Source organism: Arvicola amphibius, chromosome 12 (genome assembly GCF_903992535.2).
Source record: "Arvicola amphibius chromosome 12, mArvAmp1.2, whole genome shotgun sequence".
NCBI classification, from domain to species: domain Eukaryota; kingdom Metazoa; phylum Chordata; class Mammalia; order Rodentia; family Cricetidae; genus Arvicola; species Arvicola amphibius.
The window spans coordinates 5,993-17,390 of NC_052058.2; the positions used below are offsets into that span (position 1 = coordinate 5,993).

Genomic DNA, 11,398 nt, shown 5'->3' on the forward strand with positions numbered 1-11,398 from the left:
CACGGGGATCAGGGAGGAGGGAGGGGAGCACGGGGATCAGGGAGGAGGGAGGAGGGGGGGTGCACGGGGATCAGGGAGGCGGGAGGAGGAAGGGGAGCACGGGGATCAGGGAGGAGGGAGGAGGGAGGGGAGCACGGGGATCAGGGAGGACGGAGGGGACCACTGGGATCAGGGAGGAGGGAGGGGAGCACGGGGATCAGGTAGGAGGGAGGAGGGAGGAGGGAGGGGAGCACGGCGATCAGGGAGGACGGAAGGGAGCACGGGGATCAGGGAGGAGGGAGGAGGGAGGGGAACACGCGATCAGGGAGGAGGGAGGGGAGCACGGCGATCAGGGAGGAGGGTGGAGGGAGTGGAGCACGAAGATCAGGGAGGAGGGAGGAGGGAGGGGAGCACGGGGATCAGGGAGGAGGGAGGGGAGCACGGGGATCAGGAGGAGGTAGGGGAGCATTGGGATCAGGGAGGAGGGAGGGGAGAATGGGTATCAGGTTAAGAGCGCTGCCTGCTCTTCCAAAGGTCCTGAGTTCAATTCCCAGCAACCACATGGTGGCTCACAACCATCTGTAATGGGGTCTGGTGCCCTCTTCTGGCCTGCAGGCATCCACACAGACAGAATATTGTATACATAATAAATAAATAAAAATAAATAAATAAATAAATTTTAAAAAATCGTTTATTTTTATTTCATGTGCATTGGTGTTTTGCCGTGGGCATCGGGGCCCCTGGAACTGGAGTTACAGACCCTTGTGAGCGGCCACGTGGGCGCTGGGAATTGAACCCAGGGCCTCTGGAAGAGCTGCCAGTGCTCTTAACCACTGAGCCGTCTCTCCAGGCCCTAAGAGTTTTTTTTTTTTTTTAAAAATCATTTAAGCTCATGTTGTTGGTATTGGTGGCAAACACCTTTTAACTCACTGATTCATCTCTCTGGCCCTTGAACCTTCTTTTGTAGGGAATGGATGTGAGGTGATAGTAGGCACATCCATAAAATGCTCCACCTTAATAAACGTGCAGTGTCTCCTGACAAGTGCTGAAGGTGTTTAAAGCAGTACTTTTGTCCTTTTTAAATGAAATGATTCATACTGTAGAATTAAGAGAAATTTTCCGAGCTATATCATGTATAACTTCCTAAATATGTGTATAATAAGAATTGTAATATGCCAAAATGACATTCTCTATATCTGTAGATGGAATAAAAACTGTCTTAAGTAATAAGGATTCTTTTGAGATCCACTAGAGAGATGCACAGATTTAAGGGAAACATCCTTTAGTGACGGGCTGCCTGCCGCCGGGGAATCTGGAGTAGGAGTAACAACCACACCGAGAACAAAGGGAAATCCATTTATAGGCTTTTGAGGAAAGAGGGTCTTCAGGTTTAGCCTGTTAGTGAAGGTGCTAGATAGAAGACCGGGCGGGCGACTCAGGGCGCCTGGAGCCTGGCTGCAGGGAGCTGACCCTGTTGTCTGGCGCCGTGTGGGCTTCCACTTGTTTGCAACTTAGCAAAGGCACCGGATAGAAAATAAATTGTAGCTGATCTCCACAGGGGTGGAATCCATCGCCTGACCAAAGCTCACTGGTTCACACCAACGCAAACATTCAGGTTCCAACCATGTGGTAGGTTAGGGAGATAGGTGCATAGCAGGGTCATCAGAATTTTTACTTCTTGACCTTGTATTCAGAAATCCCAGTCTATACCTGTCCGTCCATCCTAAGAGCAACCAGGACCAAAGGACAGTGCCTCAGAGCCATGAGATGCCAGCACAGTCTCAACGGCATGACCTCCTCAGTAACAGTCCGTTCTGACGGATCCAAGGCAGGCAATTCCCATTTCACATCAACGGAGAGCAATCCCGTATCAGTCACACCACTGGGACACAGGAACAAACACAGATTTGTTGTTCTCAGTATTAAATCCTATGTGACATCAACGGAGATCCGTCCTATAGAAATCACACCACTGGGACACAGGAACAAACACAGATTTGTTTTTTTTTTTTTTCAGTATTAAAAGACTTTCTGTTTTTTTTTAGTCTTTTATTAGCCTTTTATGTAGCTTTTCTTTTTTTATTAATATTTATTTATTTATTATGTATACAGTATTCTGTCTTGTGTGTGTGTCTGCAGGCCAGAAGAAGGCACCAGGCCCCATTACAGATGGCTGTGAGCCACCGTGGGGTTGCCGGGACTTGAACTCAGGACCTTGGGAAGAGCAGGCAACGCTCCTAACCGCTGAGCCGTCTCTCCAGCCCGAGCTCTAACTTCTTATTGGCTAGCTTTCACATCTTCACCTATTTCCAGTATCTTATATTTGACCACGAGGTCCGTGGCCTACCGGCAAGGCGAGATTCCCACGTGTCTGTCTCTGGCGGCTGCTCCACGGCTTCTCCCTGACTCCGCCACCGTCTCCAACATTCAGTTTGGTTTTCCCTGACGAGCTCTAGTCCACCCTGTCACAGGCCTAAGACAGTTTCTTTATGAAGCCATTGTATTCACAACATACAGAGGGGCATCCCACATCAGGTACGTCTATACACTCGACTTCTATCTTCTCTGTTGCCATGAGCATAGTCCTGGGCCCGAATAAAAACAATTTTTATGTGTATTTGTTTATTTATTTGTTTATTTTGATATTTTGACAGGGTTTCTCTGTGTAGTCCCAGCTGTCATGGAACTTACTCTATAGACCAGGCTGGTCTTGAACTCACTCTCCCTCCTGAGTGCAGGGGATAAAGGCATGCGCCACCACAGCCAGCTTAATGTTTAGTTTTTAAAAATTAGATTTAGCCGGGCGGGCGGTGGTGGCGCACGCCTTTAATCCCAGCACTCGGGAGGCAGAGGCGGGCGGATCTCTGTGAGTTCGACACCAGCCTGGTCTACATGAGCTAGTTCCAGGACAGGCTCCAAAGCCACAGAAACCAAAGCCAGAGCGGCAGAGGTGGGGGCGTCCCTCTGCATATTCATGAGCACCCCGGGAAGGTCGAGGCGCACTCAGCACTCCTTTCGGGGTCTGGGAACCTGTCGGGACTACACTTCCCATGAATCTGTGCGGCGGCCACCGGAAGTTGACAGCGGAAGTCCTCTGTCCGGGCCAGAGCGGCAGCCGTTTCTGTCTCCCCGTCTCCCCGCGTCCCTCCTCGGGATCGGAGGGGCGTGTCCTCCTCCCGCAGGCAGCCGGGTCTGGGAACCTGTCGGGACTACACTTCCCATGAGTCTGTGCGGCGGCCGCCGGAAGTTGACAGCGGAAGTCCTCTGTCCGGGTCAGAGTGGCAGCCGTTTCTGTCTCCCCGTCTCCCCGTGTCCCTCCTCGGGATCGGAGGGGCGTGTCCTCCTCCCGCAGGCAGCCGGGTCTGGGAACATGTCAGGACTACACTTCCCATGAGTCTGTGCGGCAGCCGCCGGAAGTTGACAGCGGAAGTCCTCGCGCGTTTCCCGACCTCGGGCTCGTGTAGAACTCTTTTTTTTTTTAATTAAATTTATTGATGTGTAAATGTTTTGTCTACTTGTATATAGACACACGGACCACTCGTGTAAATTAAATTTATTGGTGTGTGAATGTTTTGTCTACTTGTATATAGACACACTGACCACTCGTGTAAATTAAGTCTGTGCCACCACCGCCAGACTTTAGAAAGGATTTTTTTAAAAAAAATATTTATTTATTATTATGCATTAAAAAATATTTATGATGTATACAATATCCTGTCTGTGTGTGTGCCCGCAGGCCAGAAGAGGGCGCCAGACCCTGTTCCAGATGGCTGTGAGCCACCGTGGGGTTGCCGGGACTCGAACTCAGGACCTTGGGAAGAGCACGGGGTTGCTTGCGGGACTCGAACTCAGGACCTCGGGAAGAGCAGGCCGTGCTCTTAACCTCTGAGCCGTCCCTCCAGCACCCCTCCCCCCCGCTCATTTATTTTTAATGATTAACATTTAAACAGTGTTTACCGTTTTGCTACCCCAGTTGAGTTTCTGAGTATATAAAGCATCGTCTGCATTCCCAGGTAAAGAAGAGGTCTCTGCAGCTCAGTCTTCCACGTCTGCCGCGGACGCCGGGGCGTCAGGCCCGAGTCCCTCGGGTAATTCCTGTTCCGGTGCTGCCACTGATTCCCGTGAGAGCTGAGGACAAGGACCCGCGGCTCCCGCAGAGGGAAAGCTAGGGGCTGTGTCCGCTTCCTCCCCTGAGCTCAGAACGGCAGGTGAGGGATTCAAACCCGAGCAGACGCTTCTGTGTCCGCGGGCGGATCCTCCCCTATGTGTTGAACATTTGGTAAAACCCGTGGTATTTTTTTTAATTTTGTAATAGGTTTTCTCTTTTTCTTACATGTGTGCACGCGACCATGGAAATTCGAGTTCCATGGATGGAGTCTGAACGTCTCCACCTCCGGTCGAGGATTTGATTGGCCGTGCACTGCGTGCAGCTTCAAAAGGGAAACATTAGGGGCTGGAGAGACGGCTCAGCGGCTAAGAGCACGGCCTGCTTTTCCCGAGGTCCTGAGTTCGAGTCCCGGCGACTGCATGCTCTTCCCGAGGTCCTGAGTTCGAGTCCCGGCGACCCCATGCTCTTCCCGAGGTCCTGAGTTCGAGTCCCGGCGACCCCATGCTCTTCCCGAGGTCCTGAGTTCGAGTCCCGGCGACCCCATGCTCTTCCCGAGGTCCTGAGTTCGAGTCCCGGCAACCCCACGGTGGCTCACAGCCATCTATAACGGGGTCCGGCGCCCTCTTCTGGCCTGCGGGCACACACACAGACAGGATTTTGTATCCATAATAAGTAAATTAATATTTTTTTTTTTTATGAAGTGAAGCAATCGCGCTGAACAGCTCCGATCTAGCATCTGAGTTTTACCCTTCCCCGGTACCGCGACCGAGCGCGCGCGCGCGGTTCCCGTGACAACTGCTCGGTGTCTCCTGACATCGTCTCTTCCCTTCATGCGGAAACAACGTGGAGGCGAGGTCTCTGCAACTGTGCAGCCGCGAGGGCGATTTCCGCATCGTCTGGGGGTTCACGGACGAGGGCTGCATTTCCTCTCTGTTTCCGCTGCAGGCCTGGGAAAAGGATGCGTATATTTATTTTAAGGATGTCTATATATTCTATTGTGGCCGGTCGGGCGTAGGGCTTGGCAGACACTCGGCAGCTGAACTTTCATTTTCCGAGGTATTTTCCCAACTCGCCCAGGGTGGTCTCGAACTCCCGCTGCAGCCGCGACCTCGGGCCCCCTCCTGCCCTGGGCGGAACCTCAGGAAATGAGAAAACCGTGGAGGACAGCGCGAGTCACCGGGGAACAGACGCCCGCGGACGGACGCCGAACTACATTTCCCAAGGACCTGTGCGGCACAGACAGGAAGTGATCACGGCCCGCACAGGAAGTGCCCTGTCTTTTCCACCGTGTTGGTAGTTTCCCGAGAAACAGGAAGGGACTGCGGCACGGACAGGAAGTGCCCTGTCTTGGCCGCCATGTTTGTAGTTTCCCTGGGTACGGGAAGTTTGTAGTTTCCCGAGAAACAGGAAGGGACTGCGGTGCGGACAGGAAGTGCCCTGTCTTGGCCGCCATGTTTGTAGTTTCCCCGGGTACGGGAAGTGGTCACGGCCCGCACAGGAAGTGCCCGTTCTGGGCCGCCATGTTTGTAGTTCTCCAGGAACAGGAAGTGACTAGACCTTGGGGAAGAGCAGGCAGCGCGCTGAACCTCCAGCCCCCAGGACTTTTTTTTGAAGTACGCACAGGCACCCAGGACACTTTTCCCACTGTCGGCTTTCTGGAAATTGACGGTTTTAGTCCCAGTGACTCAGTTTCCCTCCTCTTCCATGTGCAGGCTGCAGATGTCGCAACGGGAACCGTGGAGATCCGCCCGCCTCTGCCTCCCGAGGGCCGGGATCCAAGGCGGGCGCCACCGCCGCCGCCCGGCTCCCCGACTCTCTGGGATCCTCGCTCTGGAACCTCTAACCTGGTGACCCCGAGGTTCCGCCAGGGAGTCTGGGGCGCAGACGAGCATGTCCCAGCCCAGCCGCCCGCCCGCCCTCACACCGGGAAGGACAAGGTCAGACAATGCGTCCTCTTGGGGCCTGAGCCCTCACTGTGCACTAGGGACCAGACAGCAGCGGAGAAGTCTCCCCAGGTATCATCATCTCCACCCCCGCAGAGACGAATCTCATCACCAGTCCCCACCGAGAGTGCGGATCCAGCTGCACAGACGCCAGGACGGAAGGTCAGCGGCGCGTGGGACTCGGAACCGGTTATCTCTTTATTTTATTTTTTTTTTATATTTTTATTTTTATTTATTTATTTATTTATTTTTTTTTTGGTTTTTCGAGACAGGGTTTCTCTGCAGCTTTAGAGCCTGTCCTGGTGCTAGCTCTTGTAGACCAGGCTGGTCTCAAACTCACAGAGATCCTATTTTTTTTTTTTAGAAAAGTTGTTTGCATTAACAAAACGACATCTGCCGATGTGGGCTGAGAAACCACACGCTGGGCTCCAAGAAAAGTTCCCCTGAGACACTGTCCTGGCGCTGCCAGCTCATAGGCGAGAGACAGCCACCAAAGTCAGGGGCTCAGGAACAGTACAAAAAAATCACAAGCGTACGTTCACTGCTTTTTCTCACTAGGTTTGAAACGTCATAGCCAATCCTACAAAACGAGGAAGCGTCACATAAGAAGTGCTAACCCTGTAGCAAACACAACTTGTAAAGGCCCCATACGTTTTTATATCCGTAAACATTAACCGGGGCTTGGTCTATGGGATCCTGGGCCCCTCACGTCTGAGGCCTCCGATGCTCGGGTCGGGTTGGGCGCAGCAGGGCGTGGGTGAACAGTCGTCTCTAAGGAACTGGGGCTCCCGGTATCCCCATCACCTGGCAAGCTCTGCTCAAAAGGCATCGGTAGGTCCAGGCGTACCTGGTGGCAGAGAAGGTCGCAGGACTGGGTCAGGACGCATCCCTCGATCCCACGGCCATCTGTGTCCAGGCTGGCCCTCGCAAGCCGACCCCATCTGGAACGTGGAGGAGCGGCCCACACGGGGATCAGGGAGGGCAGGGTCGGGTGGTTCTCACGTGGGCTGACGGGCGTGAGGATGCCATCGAATCCCTCTACCAGGAGCTTGAAGGTGGGCCTCGGGAAGGCACCGCACGCCAACAGTCTCGCATGACCACATACCTGTGGCAAACCTGGCTGTGGTTTCTCGGCCCGTTGTCCATCCCTCCCTCACCCAAGGCTGCCAGCCTCCTGCCAGGAGCCCCGGTAGGAAACCAGCCACTCCCAGGGACTAGTCAGAGGAGTGAGTAAGGAACGCTTTGCTCACAAGTCGTGTGGGCAGTCGGCAGGCTTGTGCATGCGGTAGCCGGCTTTCAACAACTTGAAAAGCACTTCCGCTGGGATGCTAGGGTATGGAGAGCCCCCCAGGGTAAAGATCTCCCAGAGCAGGACTCCAAAGGACCACCTGTCGGGGAGCGAGGGCAGAGGCCTGTTACTCCCGGTCAGTTACGGCAACAGTTCTACAGCAGGACAGGGCACCCACGGGCAAGGCGGGGTGTGCAGAGGAGAGGCAGGCACGGCAGGGCTGTGCCGTGGGCTCCGATGAGGACACAGAACACAGCCTGGGAGGGCCGGGGCCCTAAAGGCGGCAACAGGCGTGACTGGGGTCTTGCTATCCCCATCCTGTGTTAGGACACATACACATCACTCTGGTGGGTGTAGACTCCGTCCAACAGGGACTCTGGTGCCATCCACTTCACAGGGAGCCGGCCCTAGGCAGAGGGAGAGGTGTTGGCCGTCAGGGGTCCCCCGGCGGAGCGCCGCACCCCCACCACCCTGGAACGGGGCTCACGTGCGTGATCTTCTTGTAGTATCCCAGACGGTGCACATCACGGGCCAGGCCAAAATCTGCAACCTTCATCACGTTGTCCTCAGTCACCAACACGTTTCTGGCAGCCAAGTCTCTGTGAACGCACTGAGGAGGCGTGAAAGGAACCTGGCTACGCTGACACCTCCCTCGCCTAAGCAGGCTGGACACCCACTCTTCCACGCTGACAGACCCTACCCGGCCTGGGCCCCAGCTCTGCTCACCTTCCGAGAAGCCAGGTGCTCCATACCTCGGGCCACCTGACAGGCACAGGACACGAGATCTTTGCGGGTGAGCTGTTCTTCTGGCAGCCTGGAGGCACCATAGCATTCCGCGCTGAGCGGCCTTTGTGCCCGCAGGAAGTCCCGGAGGTTGCCCTTGGCTGCGTACTCCATCAGCACATACAATGGCCCTGGAAGCACAGGCCCCTCAGAGATGTTGTGCGACTCGGGGGGGTCCCGATCTCATAATCGTCCCCCCACCCGCTGTCCTTACCGCCCTGTGTGCAGGCCCCCAGCAGGTTGATAATGTTCTCGTGCCGGCCAATAACTTTCATCATCTCCATCTCAGACACCAGGTCCGACAAGTCCTGGCCGTTGGCATCATCTGTGTTGACAGTGGGAAAGTCACGGGGTGGCCCCGCCGCCCCCACTGGCCCTGGGTTACTTCTCTCCCTCCTCACCTTTCAGCATTTTCACAGCCACGGTGACGGGCTCGGCAGTGCTGTCCAGGTGAAGGCCAACAGCCTCTGCCTTAAAAACCTGGCCAAAGCAGCCTTCTCCTAGAGAATGACCGAGTGTCAGCCTGTCCGAAGAAGCAGAGGCCGTGAGGATGTGGCCAGGACCCCCAGCCCTCATGGCCCTGTGCCACTGCATCCATAGCTGGCAATGGGCTTTTAAAAATATTTATTTATTATGTATACAATATTCTGTCTGTGTGTATGCCTGCAGGCCAGAAGAGGGCGCCAGACCCCATTACAGATGGCTGTGAGCCACCATGTGGTTGCTGGGACTTGAACTCAGGACCTCGGGAAGAGCAGGCCGTGCTCTTAACCACTGAGCCGTCTCCCCAGCCCCCGGCAATGCGCTTCTGCTCATGAAGACAGAGTAACCCGAGTCTCACCCTGGACCCCACCTCGGGAGTATTTCACCCCACCTGCCACAGGCCCCTGCCTGGTAGCCATCTAGCCCCCAGCCACAGAACCCTCTCCAGGTCTACACAACGCCCCACCAGCACTGACCTAATTCTCGATATTTCCCACTTGGGGTCGGCTGGCGGCGGACGCTCAGAAACACTGGCCATGACGGTAGATTCTCTTGAAATTGGGTGGACGATGCGGACCCAGGGTAGACCAGAGTTCACGGAGGTCACCTGCTTGGATCATCGGGGACAGGTTGGAGCCAGACAACGCATGCTGGGCATTGGGAAAGGGTTGAGGTCCCGTGGGGACTGAAGACTCAAAGTTGTGTGGAGTCGCGTGGGATCCGTGGGGAGGATAGGAACAGGGAAGGGTCAGCTCGTCTGGCGGCAGAGCAGTGAGTGCTAAGCCGGCCTCAGGCCCTGCTGGGACTTTAGGAGGAACAGAGAGATCAAAACTCGGTATCTAATTCCAGTTACCTCTTGCTCGGGTGGGAAGCGAAATGACATATAGTAAGTTCTTGCTGCCCTAAAGAACAGCAGAACGTTCAGTTCAAGATTTTTGTAAAAAAAAAATGGTTTTCCTCTTATTACTGAGGACTTTTGATGGTGGACAGCGGTTAAGAGCATTGCCTGCTCTTCCAAAGGTCCCGAGTTCAAGTCCCGGCAACCACACGGTGGCTCACAACCATCTGTAATGGGGTCTGCTAGATTCTTCCGTTTGCCCTGAGTCACCCCGGAAGAATGTGGACACCAGTGCCGGCCAGCGGCGGCGTGAGACTGCGCATCAACACTCAAAACATTTAAAACGTATAAAACGAAAGACAAATGGTCTCTGGGGGAGGAACCGTATTCCCCCCCCCCCTTTTTTTTCGTTTTACGCACATAGGCTCTGCGCGCACGATGCGCTCGTCCCACGGCACCCTGTCCTGGAGGATGACAAGGTTTTCCCGTTTTATAACAAATGGAGAAGCCAGAGCAAAATTTAGCAAAGCCCGTGCCGGTGCAGGCTGGGCCGTTATCAGTTCTTACAGTGTTTGGAGCTCCCGCGTGGGCAAAAGCCTGGAGACGGCGACTTTTAACAACACCTCGTAATCTTGCTCCCGCGTGAGCCGAGGCGAAAATAAGACGGGACTGCGCATCCACGGGTGCGCGGACATATCGCGGGCGCCCAAAAGAAGGCGGACGGGTGACATCCACCTGCCATAAATGGTTCGGGGCCAGGCCACGGGGGTCAACTCCCAAATGGGGAACAGGAGAAAGTCCTGTACACCGAGAGCACTGTTTAACGACGGCCGTGGGTTGCTCTCGGGAAATCTTAAAAGGAAATCTTCACGAGGCACGCAGCATCGAGATGAAAATCGATTGTGAGCGTTTATTTATTTTTTGCAGCTTGCCCCACGGTACGAATCCGGTGGGTAAGCTGACGCGCCACTGCATTCCCCTCGCTCAATGGACCGCGGAGGTCAGCGTGAGCCCGCGAATGCCCCGCGGAAATGGGAACAGACCGGGCACAGCGCCAAGCTCGAAGAGCCAGTCACTGCGTCTGGACTCGACGGGCAGAGGCCATAGAAGCTGCGGTTTCCAAAGGTGCAAGAATTTTGCCCACGGACTGACTGTCGGTAGAAAGGTTACATGGAAGGAAAATCAGTGTATTTCTCTGAGGCCATTCGTGCCGCCGCCCCCGGAGCAGATTGAGTATCAGCAGGGTGAATATCAGAATCAGCAGGGGAGGCCACCGCAGCTCTCCCGGAGGAAGACGCAGCAGCCAACGCATACCCTGCCCCTGCCAGGGGCTGCAGAGATATCATAACTTTAGGGAAACACACCGGGTGATTTTTGAAAAAAAAAGTGACCGACCGATCGGAAGGATAAGGATGACCCAACCTGCGGGGATCCGTGCGTAAAAACAAGGTCCGGTCTTCCGCAGAATTTCCGCAACCCAGTTATTCCTGCCTGGGTCTGCGGTGTGATAACCTGGTCAGGTGACATCCCAAAGGTCTGCAAACTAAAAATGACACGTCGCCCAGCTGACGGGGACGAGACAACAATTGTTACAGGAGACCCATGATCGCGCACGCACCCACAGGCTGGGTCCTCGCTGCCAAAAAAAAAAAAAAAAAAATAAGTTTATAACCTTTCTGAATAACACGTGGCCCAGTTGACGGGTACGAGATTATAATTTTTTACAGGAGACCCGTGAAACTCCAGTAGGGCTACGCTGAGAGGGGAAAATTAAATTATCAATACCAGCGGCTGAGGAGAGTCAATATAATGAACCTAACCAGAGGCGAGCTTCGTTTAAGTAAAGCAACACATTGTCTTTCTTGCCTGAGGCGTCAGCTCTGGAAAGGAGGCTGGGTCTGGATTTCCCTGCGGTTTCTGTCCCTGCAGCCGTGTGCCGCTTTGAGATCCCACAGCAGCCTCCATTCACCAGACTC

General features: G+C 54.5%; 2 protein-coding genes across 3 annotated transcripts; one reads left to right on the plus strand and one right to left on the minus strand.

The window, feature by feature from the left end:
- Positions 1 to 5,522: 5,522 nt before the first annotated feature.
- LOC119827284 (serine/arginine repetitive matrix protein 1-like) lies at positions 5,523 to 11,395 on the plus strand. 2 transcript variants are annotated; one of them, XR_005287580.2, is made up of 5 exons: positions 5,848 to 6,192; positions 6,395 to 6,562; positions 7,825 to 8,111; positions 8,510 to 8,645; positions 8,771 to 11,395. XR_005287580.2 is itself a non-coding variant. In XM_038348800.1 (2 exons), exons 1-2 carry the CDS (start codon positions 5,539 to 5,541, stop codon positions 6,410 to 6,412), a joined length of 672 nt encoding a protein of 223 aa, XP_038204728.1. In that variant the 5' UTR covers positions 5,523 to 5,538; the 3' UTR covers positions 6,413 to 6,650. The 2 variants fall into 2 exon arrangements, 1 of the variants encoding a protein (XP_038204728.1); XM_038348800.1 differs by lacking the exons at positions 7,825 to 8,111; positions 8,510 to 8,645; positions 8,771 to 11,395 and having other exon boundaries at positions 5,523 to 6,192; positions 6,395 to 6,650.
- On the minus strand, positions 6,304 to 9,465 carry LOC119827283 (fibroblast growth factor receptor 3-like). The gene is made up of 9 exons (XM_038348799.1): positions 9,061 to 9,465; positions 8,503 to 8,624; positions 8,316 to 8,426; positions 8,045 to 8,232; positions 7,806 to 7,928; positions 7,655 to 7,725; positions 7,281 to 7,418; positions 7,033 to 7,135; positions 6,304 to 6,877 (listed from the first exon to the last, which is right to left on the minus strand). Exons 1-8 carry the CDS (start codon positions 9,120 to 9,122, stop codon positions 7,069 to 7,071), a joined length of 882 nt encoding a protein of 293 aa, XP_038204727.1. The 5' UTR covers positions 9,123 to 9,465; the 3' UTR covers positions 6,304 to 6,877; positions 7,033 to 7,068.
- Positions 11,396 to 11,398: the final 3 nt, after the last annotated feature.

Coding starts and splice junctions, on each gene's coding strand:
- LOC119827284 (XM_038348800.1), top strand. CDS start 5,539: ATGTTTGTAGTTTCCCCGGGTACGGGAAGTGGTCACGGCCCGCACAGG.
- LOC119827283 (XM_038348799.1), bottom strand. CDS start 9,122: ATGGCCAGTGTTTCTGAGCGTCCGCCGCCAGCCGACCCCAAGTGGGAA. Junction 8,233..8,315: donor GGGGGCCTGCACACAGGGCG/GTAAGGACAGCG, acceptor CTGTGCTTCCAG/GGCCATTGTATGTGCTGATG. Junction 7,726..7,805: donor ACTACAAGAAGATCACGCAC/GTGAGCCCCGTT, acceptor CCCTCTGCCTAG/GGCCGGCTCCCTGTGAAGTG.